The sequence below is a fragment of the Terrapene carolina genome, unplaced genomic scaffold (assembly GCF_002925995.2).
Source record: "Terrapene carolina triunguis isolate 2854851 unplaced genomic scaffold, T_m_triunguis-2.0 Scaffold130, whole genome shotgun sequence".
NCBI lineage: Eukaryota > Metazoa > Chordata > Testudines > Emydidae > Terrapene > Terrapene triunguis.
This window is the reverse complement of record NW_020664481.1, coordinates 1,854,610-1,875,744: the sequence shown is the minus strand read 5'-3', so window position 1 is coordinate 1,875,744 and position 21,135 is coordinate 1,854,610. Positions and strand designations below refer to the sequence as shown.

The 21,135-nt window shown below is 51.3% G+C and overlaps 1 protein-coding gene across 1 annotated transcript in view; it reads left to right on the top strand.

The window, feature by feature from the left end:
• The window catches only part of DNMT3B (DNA methyltransferase 3 beta), a 45,630-nt gene that overhangs the window by 10,724 nt on the left and 13,771 nt on the right, over positions 1–21,135 (top strand). The window contains exons 3-12 of the mRNA XM_024215430.3: positions 3,658–3,764; positions 6,333–6,464; positions 6,801–6,992; positions 12,863–13,021; positions 14,414–14,521; positions 15,957–16,098; positions 17,172–17,303; positions 17,957–18,001; positions 19,257–19,336; positions 20,004–20,116. Of these exons, the coding sequence (XP_024071198.1) occupies positions 3,658–3,764; positions 6,333–6,464; positions 6,801–6,992; positions 12,863–13,021; positions 14,414–14,521; positions 15,957–16,098; positions 17,172–17,303; positions 17,957–18,001; positions 19,257–19,336; positions 20,004–20,116 (1,210 nt within the window). The remainder of the gene's footprint in view (positions 1–3,657; positions 3,765–6,332; positions 6,465–6,800; positions 6,993–12,862; positions 13,022–14,413; positions 14,522–15,956; positions 16,099–17,171; positions 17,304–17,956; positions 18,002–19,256; positions 19,337–20,003; positions 20,117–21,135) is intronic.

The window sequence follows — 21,135 nt, the reverse complement described above, 5'->3', positions numbered from 1 at the left end:
AAAGAGCTATCGACACGTTGCACTGTCAATGTCGATGAGATTGGAAAGTACATGCAAGAACTGGAATCAGAATTTTCTGACAGATTTCAAGATTTCCAGCAATTTGCCCATTGCTTTCTTTTCTAATTAAACCTGAAAAGTTCAACGAAAGCGACTTGGATTTGTCTGTATTTCAGTGGATGGGTGTTGAAGATTTCGAAATGCAGCTCATTCGGTTAAAAAGCTCAGAATTGTGGACATCAAAGTTTGTGGATCTGCGGAGCACACCTGGAGCTACCGAGAGAGATCCTGGGGCCTCTGTTCTGACCTGCTGGACATCCCTGACAGTGAAATTTAACTGTTTGAAGAAAATTGCGTTTGCAATGCTTGCAGCATTTGGATCCACATACCTGTGTGAGCAGGTATTTTCACACATGAAATCGGTCCTGTGTCCTTCTCGGAGCCGGTTAACAACTGATCACTCAGAAGCCTGTGTGCAGCTTAAAGTATCCAAATCCGTGCCGGACATTGGAAAACTCAGCAAGGAAAAGCAAGGGCAAGGATCACCCTAAACTAAGATCTGCATTTTAATTTAATTTTAAATAAAGCTTTTGAAACATTTTGAAAACCTTGTTTACTTTACATATAACAGAAGTTTGGTTATATAATAATATAGACTTAGAGAGAGCTTCTAAAAAACGTTAAAATGTATTACTGGCACACAAAGCCTTAAATTAGAGTGTATAAATGAAGACTCGGCACACCACTTCTGAAAGGTCGCCGACCCCTGCCATACACACTAGAACAAGAGTGATCAGTTAAGGTGAGCTATTACCAGCAGGAGAGGAAAAAAAACTTTTTGTCGTGGTAATCAAAATGGCCCATTTCCAGCAGTTGACAAGAAGGTGGGAATAACAGTAGGGGGAAAAATAAACATGGGGAAATAGTTTTACTTTGTGTAATGACCCATCCACTCCCAGTCTTTATTCAAGCCTAATTTAATGGTGTATACATTGTATACCATCAAATCAGTGGCACTGCTATGGGTACCCGCATGGCCCCACAGTATGCCAACATTTTTATGGCTGACTTAGGGGACGAGAGCTGAGGAAGCGTTGTTCTAACACCCCTACTCTGCTTGCGCTACATTGATGATATCTTCATCATCTGGACCCATGGAAAAGAAGCCCTCGAGGAATTCCATCATGATTTCAACAATTTCCACCCCACCATCAACCTCAGCCTGGACCAGTCCACACAAGAGATCCACTTCCTGGACACTACAGTGCTAATAAGTGATGGTCACATAAACACCACCCTATACCGGAAACCTACTGACCACTATAGTTCCCTACATGCCTCCAGCTTTCATCCAGACCATACCACATGATCCATTGTCTACAGCCAAGCTCTAAGATACAACCGCATTTGCTCCAACCCCTCAGACAGAGACAAATACCTACAAGATCTCTATCAAGTGTTCTTACAACTACAATACCCACCTGCTGAAGTGAAGAAACAGATTGACAGAGCCAGCAGAGTACCCAGAAGTCACCTACTACAGGACAGGCCCAACAAAGAAAGTAACAGAACGCCACTAGCCGTCACCTTCAGCCCCCAACTAAAACCTCTCCAGCGCATCATCAAGGATCTACAACCTATCCGGAAGGACGATCCCTCACTCTCACAGATCTTGGGAGACAGGCCAGTCCTCCCTTACAGACAGCCCCCCAACCTGAAGCAAATACTCACCAGCAACCACACACCACACAGCAAAAACACTAACCCAGGAACCTATCCCTGCAACAAAGCCCGTTGCCAACTCTGTCCACATATCTATTCAGGGGATACCATCGTAGGACCTAATCGCATCAGCAACACTATCAGAGGCTCGTTCACCTGCACATCTACCAATGTGATATATGCCATCATGTGCCAGCAATGCCCCTCTGCCATGTACATTGGCCAAACCGGACAGTCTCTACGCAAAATAATGAATGGACACAAATCAGAGGTCAAGAATTATAACATTCAAAAACCAGTTGGAGAACACTTCAATCTCCCTGGTCACTCGATTACAGACCTAAAAGTCACAATATTACAACAAAAAAACTTCAAAAACAGACTCCAACAAGAGACTGCTGAATTGGAATTAATTTGGAAACTGGACACCATTAAATTAGGCTTGAATAAAGACTGGGAGTGGATGGGTCATCACACAAAAAAAAACTTCCCCCCCTTTTTTTTTCCCCCCCCCCCCCCCCATCCCGTCCAGTTCCTCACACCTTCTTGTCAACTGCTGGAAATGGGCCATTTTGATTACCACTACAAAAAGTTTCTTTTTCCCCCTCTCCTGCTGGTAATAGCTCACCTTAACTGATAACTCTCGTTATAGTGTGTATGGTAACACCCATTGTTTCATGTCCTCTGTGTGTGTGTGTGTGTGTGTGTGTGTGTGTGTGTATATATATATCTTCCTACTGTATTTTCCACTGCATGCATCCGATGAAGTGGGTTTTAGCCCACGAAAGCTTATGCTCAAATAAATTTGTTAGTCTCTAAGGTGCCACAAGTACTCCTCGTTCTTTTTGCGGATACAGACTAACACGGCTGCTACTCTGAAAGCTCTCATCTATGTAAGGCTGGATCCTGCTCTCCTTGAAGACAAAGGCACTTTTGCCATTGACTTGAGAGGGAGCAGGACTGGGTCCCCGGTGGGCAATGAGCAATAGGGCAGATTTGCACGCTGGGATTGGGTGTGCTAGATGTATTTCACTGATGCTGCACAAGTTAATAATAAACCACTGGCATCTTCCGAGCCGTAGAGTACATTGCAGAGACATCATAACTAATAATGGCAACACATGCTCCTATTGAAAATTGCCTGGAGCTATGTGACAGGCTTTGCCATCCTGAAACATGTGACAAGCTCTGCTCTGCCTCCCTGAGTCATTTGACTGTGCCACCCTGAGCCAGGCAAGCAACACCGAGGACGAATAAATATGCACAAAAGGAGTGTTGCCAATTCTTGCGATTCTATCAAGAGTCTCCTAATAGTGAATAGATTTCCCCAGTGCCCCAGCTCCTGGAGTCGTGTGATTAGGTCAGACTGCCAGCTTTAATTAAAAAGAGAAAGGAGTACATTTCTAGCCTGTGTGGCTATGGAGAAAGGCTTGAAAATACAAAGAGGAGGCAGCAGCGTGGCTTAGGGGGTTGAGCACTGAGTTGGGACTCCAGAGACCAGGGTTCCATTCCTGGCTTTGCCGATGACCTTGGGGGAGTCACCTTCTGTGCCTCGTGTATAAAATGGGGAGAATGATACTGATGTCTTTTGTAAAGTGCTTTGAGATCTGCTGCTGAGCTGGCTGTTACCATTATTACACCCTAAAGGCCTAACATTTATCATTTAAAAAATAAAAACCCTTTACCATTTTTAAGGCAATCTCACGATTTGTTGGCAGCTGACTTACAATGTTTGAATGCTTGGGGTTCGCAATCCTGCCGAAGTGAGGTCTGAGACTGTCAAAATCTTCAGAGTTGGGCCAGATTTCTTCCCTAGGGTGGGACGTGGGTGAGGTCAGGACTTGCTGATTTATACCAAACACCGTGCTGAGGTAAGCGGGTCCCATTCCAGAACAACTGACTGAGGGCAGTATTACTTTGGACTGTTTCCTGTAGATGCTGTGGACCTACGAATAGTGCCCACTAGGAGCAAGAAGATCGGCAAGGAAGACGTCTCCAAGGAAGACCTATCTTGGCCCATGAAGCTCAGCAAGGCTCCGGAGGTCAGTTGTTTCCTCCCACAGAGCATCGTGCTCTGGTCTCTATTGTATAGTAGCCTGTGAATTGTCACAGCAAATTTTGTCTTGCTTGTTGTCGCTCTGACAAACCCTTCTGTCGGTCCCCTGCCTCCTGCGGCCCGGCAGCGAGAGACGCCCCAGGGAAGGTGGGTTGGGAACTCACCGGCTGCTTGTGAAGTCCCTGGCTCCCCGTGCCCCAGCCAGGTGGGAGTGGGAGAGCTGCCCGGGGAGTGCCCTGGCAACCGAACGCTGCAGCCACCTCCATTGACGAGCTGCCTCCGGTACCCAATGCACCAGCCCCATATCTCCAGAGGCTCTGCCTGGAGCCCCCGAGGCGGCTGCACGGTGCAGGGCGCCGTTCCCGGTGGTGGCCCCAGGGCAAGCACCAAGGCAGTGCATCTCGCTGCCCTTGGTAACAGCTATTCAGACGCAACAGCCGCGTGCTGCTTTGCCCCTCCCCCCAATCTCCGCCCAGCCTTTGGAGGCTTTTTGGCGGCAAAAAAAGGGCTGGTGGCCGCATTTGAGAAACACGGCACGAGTCTGCATGGTGGTTTCGTAGCCCATTTGGTTAAACAGGCGCACAGCTCGCTTGTGAAGTGCTGCTAATAACTGTGGGCCAAATTCTGTGCTCCTCATTTGTTCTTGACTCCCGTGGCCCGAGGAAGTGCTGTGGGAATTGGCCCTGTGACAAGACTGGCAGCTTCCTAGGTATAGTCCATATGGACCGTGCATTTGATCCAGTCTGGCCCTTGTACTCTCTGTCGGCAGATTGGGAGCCAAACTGCTCTAGCTTCTTTCTCGAGCCAGAGAAATTCCAAGGGGCAGTTTAATCAAAAAGAAAACCCAAAAGCCAAACAGCGTTCAGTTCTAGCTATAACCTAATCTCCTGTTTACAGAACAAAGAGCGTGTCAACAAGGAGACAGACAGTCACTAATTCCCTCCCCTCTCGCCCCGCGGAGCGCCTGGGGATTTGAGTGTGGTATAGGAGAGGCAAGCCTTACATTCCTTTACAAGGGTACATGGTCTTGTGATCCAAGCGTGAGATCGGAGCTCTAATCCCAGCTCCGCCATGGATGGTGAGACCTTGAGCAAGTCCCTTTCCCTCTCTCCGCCTTAGATTTCCTGTCTTTAAAATGTGGGGGAAGTACCTGCCTTGCACGGGAGCTGGGAGGGCTCTTTCTCTGATGCTTGTCACGTGTTTTGAGACCCTTGTGTGGAAGGTCAAATATAGAGAAGGTCAAAGCCTTGCTGAGAGTAGAAGACCGGAAAGAAAGAAAGAAGGAACTGGAACCAGCTCGCAAACCTTTGCCTGCCCCAGACACGAGCGGGGACCTTGCTGCAACTGGGGCTTCTTACTTTTGCCTTTCACTTCCATGTGTAAAATGATGAATTCAGAGGCCTTTCTGGCCTCCAGTGTCACTTTATTGTGTTGACTTTGAAACCCCAAAGCTAGAGATCTGCCTGTGAGTACAGACCTTCCAACAGCAGAAGCCCTAAAATAAACCCAGGGGTTAAAATTCTGTTGGCTTGAAGGGCCTGTTTACCCCTAGACCGCTTTGAAGACTTGTTTTATTTTAAAATGTTGTTACCCCAGATGCAGGAAACCCGCCTGCTTTAGAATGTTTCATTGAACATGAGATCAACAAACCACAGGGGAAAAGCTGCCACGGGAGGGAGCCTCTGCAGAATCAGTGTGTGTGTGTGTGTGTGTGTGTGTGTGTGTACACACATGAGGGCTGGGGCCCTAGGAAGGGACTGCAGAGAGAGACCCTTCTCCCCCAAGTACAGCCCAGCTGCAGATGCCGTGCTCCAGAGTCCATAGCATTCAGAATAGCTGCCAAATCTCAGGTCCTTTTTGTTGCCTTTTAAACATGTTTTTAGTTACCTCTCTGCCAAGAAGTGGTGGTTTTAGGAGGAGACACAGTCAGGGAAACACAATGACCGAAAACAAAAGTTGTCCCTCTAAATACGGATCCCTTCTAGGATCTGGGCTGGGCTCTCATGGGGGAGCATAACTGCCCCAAGGACAGAATATTGGGTTTCTCGTGGGCGGGATATCAGGTAGTTTAGAGGCACCAGGCCCGTGCAATGAGATGCTGAGATACCACATGACCATACACATTGTTATTGTAGCATCTGCTGGCTCTAGTCCAGATCGGGGCCCCGTTTTGCACTGCACAGTCCCGCAGTGAGCGGTAGTGTCTGGCCTTGTTGAGGTAAAACAGGCCCAGAGAGATGCCGGGATTCACTCCGCATCACCCAGCAGGTTTGTGCTAGAGCTAAGACGAGAACCTAGGTCTCCTGCCTGCAAGCTAATGCCCTGCCCACTGGACCATACACCTTACGTAGCCTCTGCTGCTGTCCCTCACAATTCAGTCTCCGATTGCTGTGGGCCCTACAGGTAGAATGAAACTGGCCCGTGATCACAGCATGGCCCTTGCCGTGCATTGTGGGAAAGCATCGGTGCAGATTAAACGTATTCCCTGTGTTGACTCTATGCTGGGAAAAGAGCATGAAGGGTGTAACCAAGGCCTGTTCTCTCTGGGTTCCAGGTGCGACCGCGCGGTGCTGCCGGCTGGGAGAGCAGCCTGAGGCAGAAGCCTCCAGCTCGCAGGATATTCCAGGCAGGACTTAAAGAAGAGAATGACCTGGAGAGTGACAAGGAGTCCCTGGCTCCCATTCGGGTAGGACTCTGAGTGGGGCAGGGGACCACACACAGGGAGAGCTTGAATTGGCAAGGGCAGAACTGAAGCCCATGTGGTATGTAGTATGGCTTCAAGAGCAGAGCTTTCTCCTTGCGCCTGTCCAGGGCTCTGAGTCTGGCTCTCTGATTCTCCGCCTGGAAACGTGGTATTTTAGGGTGGTTTGGGGGATGCAGTTTGCAGGGACGATGTGATTCAGAATGGGTCTGTGCTGCCTTCCTGGCGCTTCAGGCTTTTGTTCTCTCTCTCCTCCTCGCCCCTCTGTTTCCCTCCCTGCCTCCCTCTGCTGGCTACTCATGCCCTATTCCTTCTCCCCAGTGCTCCAAGAGGAGGACGGCTATGTCTGTCCGGGTGCCCCTGATCGACCTCACTGAGGAGGATTCCAAGGATTCCTCCCAGAGCAGCAGCACCACGTCTGCCAGCAGCACCCAGGAGGACCAGAACGGATCCCCCGAGCTCGTCGCTGGGGAGCAGGAGAGCAGAGTTGCGGGGGAAGTGGTGGAATACCAGGTAGGGGAGCCCAGTGATCCCTGAGCTGTGCCTGTTCCAGGCAAATCATTGTCTCTGCACCCAGGAACAGTATCGCGTCCTCACTGAGATCTCGGGACAGCAAGACAGTACCCAGAGCTAGGACAGACTTCCCAGATGGGGCAGGCGTCTCCTGGGTTTTGCAGTCTCACACTCACCCGGCACGCAATTTGGAGTTTCATGGCAACCTCTCTGCCTGCTGTTTGCCTTTGACTCCTCTGCCCTTGCACATGTCACTGCTCAAGCTTCCTCTTGCAGCCAGGCGGGCAGGAGACACAGGGCTCTGTTTAGGTGCTTGGTGGGATGAGTCAGCCCTGTGTGCGGTGCTGGCCAGGGAGGGAACCGAGCCGGGATGCCCAGGGGATGCTCCGGTTACCCGTTCTGTGGAGCCCGTGCTGCGCAGTACAGCTGCTCTCCCCCAGCAGAAGCCCGGAGGGCAGGGGGTGGTGCGGAGGATTAGATGTTCCAAAAGAGTCCCCGGTGTGCCATGGGGCAGGCTGAGAGCTGTGCCCCGGCAGAGCCTGCTGTTGCACACACTGATGTTTCCAGCAGGAGGTGCCAAAGAGGATGAATTGGTTGCTCCCTTGGGTGAGGGCGTCTGTGACCAAGTGGGGATTTTCCCTTATGTTGTATTTGAGCCTACGTGAGTCTTACTGTTTTGCATGAATACTGTGTGTGCCTCAGTTTCCCTGTGTGCTGCATCAATACCTCGGTGGTGGGACTAGGGGTGTGTGACTTTGGCTGAGACCTCTGGGGCAGGTGAGGGTGCTCCAGCTGCCTGCCCGTAGGTTATGGCCCATAACCTGAGACCCAGGAGGAGGATGCAACCAGGTGACGACCAGGTGACTTTTTGCCTGGGAAGGGAGACGAGGAGCAATGGAGGTTGGGTCACTGGAAGCTGGCAGTCTGCTTTTGGGGACTGGAAGAGCGGGAGTCCAGGGCTTCAGGCCCAGGACTCCGCAAAATGGACTTGGCTGAAAGTCACTGATTTCTGTGCTAACAAGTTCTGTCCTATGCTGTGTTCCTGTCGAATAATAAACCTTCTTTTTACTGGCTGGCTGAGAGTCACGTCTGACTGCGGAGTTGTGGGGCAGGGCCCTCTGGCTTCCCCAGGAGCCCTACGCGGGCGGACTCTCTGTGGGAAGCGCACGGTGTGAGAAGGGGATGCTGAATGCTCCGAGGTCAGACCCAGGGAGGTCGAAGCTGTGTAAGCTGGCAACAGTCTGCTCAGAGAGAGGAGGCTCCCACAAAGTCCTGACTGGCTTCATATGGAGTAGTTCCAAAGCATCGCCCGGTGACTCTGTGACAGCGTCCCAGTGCCAGGGCACGGTCAGAGGCTCGCTGGAATTGTGCAATTGCATTTTGCTACATAATTAGGCATCTAATGCACACCAAAGCTTAGCCTGAGGATTTGCACATGTGATGATGATTATTGAAGGAATAGGCGTTAGTTTGGATTTGGCTTGTTTGCTTTGTGTTCCGTGCAGGACCAGGATTTGGGGCCCCCGTCAGGGTTATTCTTGGTTGCCCATCCCCTTAGTTTCTTCTCCTTTTTCCCCCTCAGACCTTTTCCTTTCTCTTGCCCACGGTGAGGAATGGGGCGGGAGGGCCTGTTGGCCAGGAATCACTCTCCCTCCCTGTAGTGCCTCCTGTGTTCGAGAAGACCGGACTCGCTGTAAAGGGCAGGAAAGGGATTCTTTTGTGTGCTACTGGATGGGGGCAGATCTGGTGGTTCCCTCTAGCGCCCTGACTGACTAAGAGACTGTGCTGTGTGGTGTCGCCCCGTGGCACGCCCTGCGTCCTGGCCGAGGCGAGCGATGCAGTGGACGGTGGACTATACTGCCTAATAACTAGCCAGTAATTATGGGCCTTTCCTGACACGGAGCTGAGAGGGAGGGATGGAGCCTGCTCACTGGCTCTTTTCTCAGACCCAGTCCATGCATGTAGGATGCAGTGCCCCCGTTATCTGCAGTAAGGGCTAAGGATGCACCTCGCAGGATCAGGCTCTCAGAGGCACGTATACCCCAAAGTCGTGCTGTCCCGCAAGTGTGAATTGGGTTCACGGATTCCAAATTCCAGCTCCGTGGAAGCGACACCACAAATTGTGACAGTCCATACAGTCCAGTGGGGGCTGAACCACTGGCATGCAAAGAACAGTGTGTAACAACCAATAGCAACTGGAAAGAAATCAGAGCCAGGTAACGATCACCCCTAACAAGCTCCGTGACATTGAGCACACCTCAGTCAAATCTGATCTGCTGGTAGCTTGTGTAATGCTCGGTGGGCTGGTAACTTGTGTAATGCTGTGCTTTCACGCTACACCCCACAGCCAAACGCATGTGGAAAAGCTGACGAAGGGTGCCGTAGAAATCCGTCTTTTACACTTTCCTCACATGCAATGAAAAAGAACTAGAATAACAGGGCAGCTAGGCAGCGAGCCGGCTCCCAGACCAGCAGAGGCAGGTGTGATTTAGAAATATGTGTCTGATCAACTGCAGGGCAGTCAATGGCTGAGATGCCAGCTCCGATGTGTCCCTTTAAGGGGATGCAAAGCCAGCTTAACTGGCACCCATGGAACAACCCCAGTGCCAGGGCTTCCCTGCAGGGCTGGCGTAGCAGAGTCCTTTCCTGCCCCACCTTCCCCTGGACATGTGGGGGGCAGGAGAAAGTGTGTTGAGAGAGGGGTGCAGTTGTGGCTAGGGCACAGTAGAGCTCCCTAGATGTGGCTGATCAAAGCCCCCCTCTGTTGGAGCAGCCCCTGACTCCTGAATGTGCAGAGGGGGCATGAAGTCTTCAGCATGAAGTGGTACAATTCCATTTGGAATGAATACATTTCCCTGGAGTCTTTCTACTTCCGTTTTTGCAGCACTAGTGATGCACTGCCTCAGCTTGTCATAATTGATGCAGAGTCTCTGAAGGTGCAGTCTGTGAGACCCAAACTCATGGGGTAGCTGTGCAGCAAGGCTTATGTGCAGTGGTGTGAAAACTTTGGATTGCAGAATGCGCAATATTTAAGGCACTTTCTGTGTGTGTCTTCAGAAGGATGGTACTCATTGCTGGCTGAGTTGTATGCCTGCTTATCTAGCAAAGAAAGACCAAACTCATGCACCAATTGGGGCACAAAAGTACCTGGCCTCTACAATCACCTGGCTCTGGCTAATATTCTGAGGCTTTCATTCTGGCTTTTTCAGACTGAAGGGTTGAAGTGGCATTATAAGGAACCACTTGATCATTTGAAAGCAGTTCTTCAGGCTCACTCACTGGAAGAACATCCACAAAACATTTGGGCTACTTAATATCTTGCTTCAGATGACTAGCAGCTTGGGCAGCATCAGCTAATGTTATTGCGCTGCATAGAACAATGGTAGACTTACCTTGTCCATGCTGTGCATGGAATGAAATTACAGAACCCCAGTGTTTTTCTAATCTTGCCTGTAAGTTGCTACTGGAATAGCTTGCTGTTTCTACATCCGAGGGAAGCAGGGCTTTATATCTGTGTAGCAGCTTGGACAGGAGACTTCGTATTGTCTCCAACTAGGTGATACAATGCAGTGTTGTAAGGTGACTGTATTGTTGTAGTGTTACTAGATGGTTTTGAGCAGGGCAAGTGATAAACAGCATCCGTAGCAGTTCAGCCTTCCACGGATATTCTGCGCAACATGTCGTCATCTCCACTTGAACTGCTGCCTCTCTGAAATGTTTCTGTTTTATGGAGTGTCTTGTCTGTCTTGTGTATGTTTTCTCAAGCAAGCACGGCCGCAGGACCAATCGCTGGAGGATGTGCTTGCTCGGGTGGCTATAGTAGCAGGTGAACATGATGCTCTCTGATCAGATTCAGAGTCTATTTTCTTTCCTGAGTTCAACACAACTCTGACATACGTCATATCTGACTTGCTTGTGTACTTCTGAAAGCAACACTTGTGATAGAGCATTGGTGGCACATCACCTAAACTAGAAAACTCACCCAGTAGCCGCCGAGACAACTCCCCTCTCCTGCCTTCTGCTGCCACCATCACCGAATTCTACCCAGCACTGGTGGCTTTGGACAGTTTTTTGCTTGCTTTTGATTTTCTTGACAAATCCCGCAAACTTTGAAAAATGTGTTGAGTTTTTTTCTCTTTGATGTAAGCGTTAAGTGGCTTGTATCCTCCATATCTTCATATACTGCAACTCCCCACAAAGGTAAAATTCCCAGTGTATATTGTGAGCAATCCCACCACCATTTTTCATTTTGTCCAAATACACTGACTTGTACTAAATTAGATCTATATGTTAGTATCCAAATTGCCATTTTTGTTTAGTGAACACTTTGAAGCCCAGTATGAACCTGTGGCTTGTCATCTCTAACACTGACCTGTGCGTAAGTGCCACTGAATTAAAAAGCTAGTTTCTAGAAATTTCCTAGGCCAGTACAGCATGCACAGGCAATTACACATTAACACCTTCTACCAGGCAGACTAGGTGTGATGTATGTACAAAAGCTCACAAATGGAGACGCATTACATCAGGAATTCACATACGTCTGTATCTACCCACTGTGCAGTACAAACTATGGGGCTGCAATCTACTGCTACTGGTGCACAACCTGCAGTGTGAGACTGATCTGGTCAGCACATTTCATTTGAAAATATAAAAAAACCTATTCTAATCACTTGTGAAATACTTTGGCAAACTAAGAATACGTAATGTGAAAACAGTTCATGTGAGTATATTGCAAAATGGTGATATTTGCCATTTTTGCCACATGCTAATCAGCATCATTTCTGAGGGGAAAAAAACTTGCCCGTGCAAAACCAATAAAAATCTTTTACTATATTGTTGTTTGGTAGCTTTGGCCATGAAACACCACACTAAGGTGCTGAAATTAACATAAACAGTAAAAGCTGTCGTCATCCTCATGTTGCAGTGTTCCTGGAACTATGCAAAAAATGTCACTGCCTCATTTTGGGTACCAGTGTTTCACCTTGCCTACAAGCTTACGGCACCACTCGAGAGGTCCATATTCTATCTCATCTAAACGTACATAAAATAAGCTTTCAATTTATATATGATGTGGATGACTAGGGCAGATACATTGAACTCCGAAAATATAGCCCTTTTTGGAGAATTGCTGCCTGCCAAATAATACAGCATAATTCATACCTCTGAGGGAATCTCGGGGGGGGGGAGGAAAGGCCTCTGCTGGTGAAATGGGTGGAGCTCACTCACCTCGCCAGTTTCCACCAGCTGAGGATGTGGCCAACAGTGTGAAGGTGGTAAACCCGTATGTCTCTGCATCAGTGAAACCAGGTGCTCCTGAGACTGCAGAGAAAAGGCTGCTCTGAGGTGTTTTTTTTTTTTTTTTTTTTTTTGCATAGTGCAAGCCAGGACACAAGCAGGAGGGGGCATGCTGGTTGGGTGAGTGCAGGAGTAGGCATGCACTGTATGTTAGTGCCCAGGAGGCCTAGCTGGGTGTGAAGTTGCCAACAGAAAAAGCTTTCCCTCATTCTTCTGAAAATCTTACAATACTTTCTACAGACAGTTGCTTGGAACCAAAATTCCCTGTTCCCTGGTGACTTAGGGCCTGAACCTGGTCTCACTGACGTCAAGGGCAGCTTTGTCATTCATCTGGGAGGGAGTAGGAGCTAGCTTCCAGGGCCCAATCCTGTAAATGCTTACACACATGAGTAGCTGGACTGACGTGAATCGTGTAAAGGTGAGAGAGGTGCAAACAGAATGCTTCGTGTACACATTGCAGCTGGCAATTTCACGATCACTTGGGGGCGCTTGTTATTCGCTTTTCTGTGGGCTCCTCGTGCAACGTGTGGCTGGTGTTTTCTGCTGCTGATTTGCATTGCCCTGGTTTTTTTCAGGATGGGAAAGATTTTGGAATTGGGGAGCTCGTGTGGGGGAAGATCAAGGGCTTCTCCTGGTGGCCTGCAATCATCGTCTCCTACAGAGTCACGTCCAAACGTCAGGCAATCTCCGGAATGCGCTGGGTGCAATGGTTTGGGGACGGGAAGTTCTCCGAGGTACGTTGAAAGCACTGGGGCTCCGGATGCTCACCACCCCCTCTAGCAGTCAAGGTCAGGCTGGGGACTCTTGTCTTGCAGATTGCTTTGAAACTCGGATTGCTGTGTCCTGTGCGACATTTCTCCTGTGCTGCTGCCGAAGCAGCCAGATGGCCAGTAGAGGGTGCCCAAGTCTCGTTGTTGTGATCCCCTTCCAGATCTTGTTGCCTTGCCCCTGTTTGCAAAGCCTGGATTGGATTTCTTAGCATGGTTTCGTTTTCAAAAACAAAGAGTCTGATAATGAACAAAAAGAGGAAATAATCCCATCTGCAGCAGCAGCGCCGGTAGTGACAGGAGCAAACCTACAACGGGAGGGACAGCTTGTGAATGAGGGACTAGATTTTAGGGTCAGATTTCTCAGGTTATTCAGATAAAAAATGGGTCTATGAAAAACACTCTGCCACAGGGCTGGTCCTCCTTAGCCACACCTGAAAATGCACAGGTGCAGCTCTCTCACCTCCAACCCATGCAGAATGGGCAGGGAAATGTGCAGATGGCCATTCGCATGGGAAGTCGCCCATTCTGCACGGGCGGAATGGATGCCCCCGTGAATGTTGTGGGTGATGCTATGGAGGCTGGTTGAAAACGTGGGCTTCAGGCTCCTTTTAGCCTGGCGAGATCCTCTGAGAGCACCTTGGTGCCTCAAGCGTCAGCCATTTATTCCTATGTTCTTTACACTCTCCCTTTCACTCACCCACTCTCCCCATCGCACGGACCCTCCTTCCAGCGGAGAGAGGCTGAACGAGTCTCCCTCCAGATGCCCATTAACAATTCTGTGCATGTTGGTGTGCATCTTGGAGAGCAATGTAAGCCCTGCCTCCCACTCCCCAGGGACAGTGCGTGGTGGGTGAGATCACTGGGCGCTAGATGCTGGATCTGAGCAGAGCTTTCTTGGGGGAAACAAACCATGTCACGTAGGCACCTTGTGTGACCGGATGTTTTGAGAGTAAACCACAAGCTGACTCCGTGCCTGGCTATTCAAGCACCCTTTGCAAACGCTGCTAATGGCCTTTCTGTTCGTTACAGGTTCCTTCTTCTCTGCAGGACTAAATATTGTAAATATAGATGTGCTCTAGTGTGCCTAAGGCAAGGGACTGGAGCCAAAACACCTGTGCTCTATTCCTGGCTCTGCCATTAATTTGCTGTTTAGCCTTGAGCGAGTCTCTTATTTTCCTTCTGGGTTGGGGGAGATAATGCAACTCAGTTCCATGGGGATGTTGCAAGACTTAATGTTTATAAAGTTCTTTGAGGTCCTTACATGGAAGGAGCTAGATAAGTGCCTGGTACTTTATTATTATTTGTATTTTATTAATAATAATATCTGTTATTAAGTATTGATCATTCTCTTACTAGGTTTCAGCAGACAAGCTGGTGGGTCTGATGGCTTTTAGGCAGCATTTCAACCACTCTACGTTTAATAAGCTGGTCTCCTATCGACGAGCCGTGCACCATGCCCTGGAGGTAACTGGAGAGCAGGGTTGGGTTTGGTTGCAAGATTGCTCACTCAGTGGGAATCTCTTGGCAACGCAGGGTGGCCGAGCATTTCTCAGGGCTCCGGCCTGCGTGGGGAGCACTGGGGACGTAGGAAGGGAAGTCAGAACCTGCCATATCCCACCCACACTGAGACTGTAATTAGTGATCTGCCACGGGAGGCATACACTTGGTGTTGCCCAGAGTGACTGACTGAGGCAGGTGCTGCAGCTGGGCTGCTCAACATTAATACTGAAGAAACTAAGGAGGGCGAAAGTGCCTGGGCCAGGGAACTAGGCTCCTTCACCCCTGAAAACAGCCCTGCCACCCTCCTCTGGGTAGAGCAGGTGACGGAGTCAGGACTCCTGGCTTCCATTCCCTGCTCTGTCACTCTCTCACTGCGTAAGCTTGGGCAAGTCCCTTCCCCGCTGCGCACGGGGAGGTTAGGAGAGTTCCCGGCATCGAGGCATTAGTTAAGGGGTGTGTGTGGAGGGGAGGGGGTTGAGGGGAGGTTTGAGATCCGGGGACGAAAGGGGCTAACGCTGCAAAGTGTCAGTGATTCTTCCCAGCTGTTCGGGCTGGGCTCAGTGATGCTCTCGCTGCTCTCCTGGCACCGTGTCAAGGTGCAGACTTGGGGCCGGACCCTGCTCACGTTTACGCTGCGGGGAATCGGAGTAACTGCTGGCTCCTCCAGAGTCCTGCTGGTCTTGCAGCGTCTGGCTCTGTGTCAGGATCTTTGCTTCTCCTGCAGCAGCTCCCCAGTCGCTCGGGGATGTTATCCTGGGAGCAGTTGTTCCAGGCTGATGATTGATGAGCCGCAGGCCTTGTTATTGGCACTGGGGCTAAATGCCTCGTGAAGCTAATATCTGGTACGCACAGTGGGACACATTCCACTCCTGGTTACTCACTGCAAACCTGCAGGGACTCCACTGCCTTTGGAATTTGGGCCAGTGGCTGTGGGCTGATTCCTCCTGCTTCTGCCTGGTTTGGGGCTCACAGACGTGGCTGGTTGCAGGCATGCTCTTCCCAGCTGACTGGGAGGGAAAGCCCCAAGAGAGCCCCCTGGAGCTGGCACACCCACTGCTGGAATTTGTGGCCGCGCTGCCCTCAAGGAAAGGCCTGTGCGCCCCCCACCCCGGGGAGCAGCTGTTGCTGCAGGTGCTGGTATGAATGAGCCAGTGTGCACATATGTTTGGGGGGAGGGCTGGCACAGGAGGCTGCATCCAAGCAAGAAAAGTCAGGCCAGCCGTGTCGCCTGGGTTCCGCGTTTCAGCCAGACTAGACGAGCGAGAGCCCCCATGACCCTGGCCCTCTCTCCTCGAGTGGTTGTTTCCAAGTGAGACCGTCATTGGGATGCCATTGTGAGACGCTTTGACTTGTCAGCCGGCTGCGTAGAACGTGGTAACTTCTCCCCTCCCTCCGGCAGGTTGCAAGGAGCCGGGCAGGGAAGACGTTCCCAGGCACCGCTGGGGAGTCTCTGGAAGAGCAGCTAAAGCCCATGATTGACTGGGCGTTGAGCGGCTTCAAGCCCATGGGATGCAAGGGACTGAAACCGCCGAAAACCCCAGGTTTGCTGCTTTTGTGAGCCAGACAGCAGAGCTGGCCTGGTCAAGACTTGCCAACACACCTGGCCACTTGCCCTCATTTCCGGGCTCTGGATTTGATTTTGGTTAGCTGCTGCTGACCCCTTGGCCAACCTCTTCCCTCCTGTCTGCATCGTCGTCTGCTGCTCAGGCTCCCCTCCGCACACCGGGGGCCAGAGCTCTCTCTAGTGTAACTCTAGTGGTTGCAGTGGAGTTGTCCCAGGGATGCGTTTGGCCCTGGCTGGGCAGTAGCACAGTGGGTGCCATTAGACAAAGACGCCCAGCAGCAGCTTAGCAAAAGGCCGGAGGAAAGACACGAAGCACCTTTCAGTTGGCATAAAAATATTGCTCCAGGAACTAAACTATTGTTTGGCTGTGTTCACCCATCAGGCAGGGCTTGGGCTGGATGCCACACGAGGGGTTCGGGGGACACAGCTTCCCCCTCTGTGGAAATATTTTCATGCCCAGCAAAGGCAAAAAGTAAGAGTGGCCCTTGACACGCCTCTCCCAGAGTCATGGCTGGCCGGGAGGGCTTAGTGTGTGAGGGAGAGGGGGTGAACTGTGCCAGGTGCAAAGAAATCTCCCAGCCGCCCTCCCCAATCTCCCAATCATCTCCAGCACAGCACATGCAGCCCTCGCCCCGGTCTGGCATCAGGATTAACTCTCCTGGCACACAGCGGGAATGTTGATGGTCTCAGCAGAAGCTCAGACTAAATCCGTGCCGGAAGGACGGGGTGTGGGTGCCGCGTTGCCAGACGCTGAGGGGAACATGGCATCAGGTCGAGCATGTGTTAGCGGAAGAGGCTTCCCACTGGAAGAACGTGTAACCTGATTCTAGTTCGGGAGCGCTCTGGCCTTTGCTTGTCATGGTCCTCTCACTAGACCAGGATAAATCTGGCCAGGGGAGGAGGGCACTTATTCTTGGTGAGGATGAGGGAGAAAGAAAGGAGAGAGAGAAATTCAACACCTTTCTTGGAGACTCTCAAGACTAAAGAGCCAGGGTAGTGGGTCAGGACTGGACAGAGTCTGGGAAGGCTGAGTCTGCTCTCCTTTCACAGAGAACGGAGTGGCTCTCCTCAAGAATGGCATTGAAGAGGTCTGTGCCCCTGAACACTGCCCCCCAGCCAAGCGACTAAAGACTAACTTCTGCAACAACAGCAAGGAGCGGGTGGAGGAGGACCAGAGCAGAGGTAACTCGGGAGATGGGGGTGTGTGGCACCAAGGGGGATGTCACAATTCAGCAAAAACTTAGACACAGAAAGACACCCCTCTGGGCAAGTGACGTGTGACAGGCTGTGACTCCCTCCCAGGCAGCACGGAACGAATGACATTTTTTGGTATAGCACCAGAAATGTGGGAGCTGGAGTATTTGCCTAGCTGTGTCAGTATCCACACCTCTGCACACTGCATACCCACATAATGTGTACCCGCCCCCGCTACACGTAGCCCTCGCCTGCACGTACCCTAATCTGCACACAAACACGGTTAGCATGACAGCCTAATCTAGGCATGGCCATACTCGCACATCCTCATGCTGCCTGCTAATATACGGATACAGAACGTTTTCTGCCAAAATGTATTTAACTGTATTGTCCCCTGGGTTCATTTGGGACTGTTTCAGAGCAGTGAACCCCAGGAGTAAAGCTCCTAGAAGGACACACAGTCTGTATAAGATAAGTACATAATATGTGAATATATATATGCCTTCGGGTGAATATTCAGTATTGCTATAGTGGTTTAAATTAAGGAACTTGAGTGCTATTAAATAGGCTACATGTAAAGTTTGCTACATAAAATCGTTTAAGGACTGAGCACATTTTCTTTTTGTTTTTTATTTGTAAAGAGCAAATGGTTTCCGAAGTCACAAACAACAACAGGAGCCTTGAAGGTAATTAGTTTCCTTTCTTCTCTCAGTCAAAAGTCAGTGGCTAAGTCAGGTGCTTGGATATGGCCTGAGATGAGAGATAATTGGTCTCCCCCGTTTAATTGCACCATGTGGAATTATTGGAAGCTCTCCAGGTTGCTGGAGAGGTGACCATCCTTCCCGCAGGGTGAAATGCATGAGGGCCAGTCACCCTGCAAACAGTTACCCAGGTGTTTAACTTGAGATGCTGGGAGCAGTGCCTTGGAGTTCGCTGAGGCTGCTCTCAATGTATAAAGTGAAGCATGTGTGTGTATATCCCTGCAGGATTGGGTCCTGACTCCTCTCAGGAGAGTCTACCTGGTACATAGACCTTTCACTGGCCCTCTATACGTACAGGGGTAAATTTCAGTCTAAGAGATCAGTCTACTGGCCAAAGGTTAAACTCAAGTTGGTCAGAAATTGGTTTGTTCTTGAAATTCTGCTAGATCTAAACATGCTGTAAAAAATAATATGGGGCAAAGGGCCGTATAACGATCTATGGAAAATGGAGAAAATGAGGCGGGGCGGGGGGGGGTGAATAGAATTAGTCCAGTATTAAGTGGGACGCAGCAAAGGGGAGAAGTAGCCTCTCTTTATGGACAGTGTTTCCTTACAAACTAGGCAGAACTGAAACTCCGGAAGGGACCGGAGCGTAGCGAGATAAGGCCCAAGCGGTAATGGGTAGGGATTTAAGGACAGCCGGGTTCTAGTCTGCTCTGCCACAGACTCGGAACTGACTTTCACTTGCTGTGTCTCTTTGCAAAGTACTAATAATGGTCATACCTACGTCACAGAGGTGGTGGTTGGCTCTTAAAATGCTTCATTCTGCAGACTAGCAGGGAGGGCCCTGTGGACTTCTGGTGGGAGCCACGGAGTGGGCAGTGACTGGCAAAGAGGCTGCTGCCTGCCACTCGATTCTCAGGGGTCCCTTTTCACCGATTACAGCAAGCTACCTGGGAGCTGCGCTGCCTGGGAAATCTGGCTCCCGTTGTGGGTGCTGAGCACCTGAATCGGGGCTCTTCGTCTCTCGGAGCTGCGGCTCCCCGGTGTTAACGCGGGGAATAATCATCCTTCTTTTCTGCCCTCCTGTGTCTCTCGTCTGCGTAGATTGAGCTCTTCGGGGCGAGAGCTGTCTCTCACTGTGCGTCTGTGCAGCGCCTGGCACTGTGGCATCCGGCCTCTAGGTGCTCCTGGGATCAATAACACTGTTTTTAAAGGGTGTGTTCATTGTATTAAACAGACAGTTGTTTATCGTGCGGGAGAAAAAACCCAGCCACATTCCACCCGCTGTTTGAGGGGGGCCTTTGCCAGACTTGCAGGGTAAGTCACTAGTGAGGGTGGGTGCGGGGGGCCGGGGGAGAAGGCTGGGTCAGGTCACTGTTAGTGTGTAGTGACTCTGGCTTCTACAGCCTGCGAGGCTTTGAGAGCAGCTGCCGAGTGGGGTGGGGTGAGAACCAGCTGGGGTGGGAAGCCCCAGGGCCTACCGGAGCACTGCTAACCTTCCCGTGTCGGGGTACACTTCGCTCTGCCAGAGGGATGCGGGAGGGGTCATGCTGTGACCGTGCGCTAAGGCTGGGGAGGGGGCCGGTCACCTTACCCAGGATAGGGCGGGGGGAGGTGGAGCTAGGGTGCCACACCCTTGTCCTGGCCATCCTAGGGGAGAGCACGCAGCACCCTTCTAACACCTGATCCAAAGCCCATGGAAGTCAGTGAGACTCGTTCCATTGGCTCCCCTGGGTATTGGATCCGGCCCCTACGTGAACGTGCGGATGCAGCGTCTGCTGCCCTGTGCACCCAGGAGCTCTAGAGGCTCCCACGGGACACCGGAGAGGTGCAGCGCTGTGCTGCCTCTCAGTATGAGCCAGAGGGTTTTGGTGTGCGCCATGTGCCCCCTGCGTTCTCTCCATCCTGCCTGGTGCCGTGTGGCGCTGGCTCTGCAGTAGACTCCGGGATTCTGACTCTCTCTGTTGGGCATGCTTCTCGCTAGGATCGATTCCTGGAGCTCTTTTACATGTACGACGAGGACGGTTACCAGTCCTACTGCACCGTGTGCTGCGAGGGCAAGGAGCTGCTGCTGTGTAGCAATGCCAGCTGCTGCCGGTAGGCACCCCCGCCCTGGCACCCGCCACGGATGTTTCTCCTTCTCCAGCAGATCCTGGGCTAAGTTCCCTCTAAGCTGCGCGGCTGCGCCGCAGCCTATTAAGCACCATGCAGGTGCTCAGGGCTGTGGCGGGGACAGATGCCTCTCCCCCAGCCCTCGACCTGCCGCAACAGGGAGAGGTGCCACTCCCGGCCGGCTCCAGCCCAACCTCTCCCACCTCAGCCCAGGTGCTGCTGCAGGGATAGAGAGCTGGGGGGAGTCCTCTCTCCACCATAGCCCCGGAGCCCCCTCCCGCACCCCAAACCCCTCATCCCTGGCCCCACTCCAGAGCCTGCATCCCCAGCTGGAACCCTTCCCCCCCCCTCCCACCCCCAACCCTCTGCCCCAGCCCTGAGCCCCCTCCTGCCCTCTGAACCCCTTGGCCCCACCCCACCACATGAATTTTGTTCTGTGCACCAAGATGGAGGTGAGGCGTCACATAACAAAATTCATTCCACACATGGGTGGGAAAAATTAGAGGGACACTGAATTCCTGGGGCAGACGCCGCAGGGGGAGGGGTTCAGCACTGCTGGAGAATCTGGCCAGTTGGGTTTCGGTACCTAAATCTAGGCTGAGGATCCATGGGATAAGCAGTCCGATTTGAAAATGTTGGCCTCCAACCTTAATGCATCCCATAGGTGTGGACTAGGACAGGCTGACCAGTGCAGTAATGGGGGCTGAGATTTTCAAAGGAGACTGGAGGGAGTTGAAATTCAGTAGGGGCTGGCTGGCTGGCTCCTTTGAAAACCCCAGCCAGAGAAAGGGAGAAGCCACTTAGACATAGTTCAGAGGACTTTCCCAGTGACTCCTGGCTCGCCTTCCCCAGATTGTAATCCAAAGAGGTATAGCCTTTCTCTTCACGCAGTGTTGTCTCAGAGTCCAGCTGATCAGACCTGGCTCGTGGACAGCAAGTCCCAGGTGAAAGCACTATGCTCTGGGCCTGACTGTGGTGCGGTGCTGAGCAGACCTGCCTGCCTC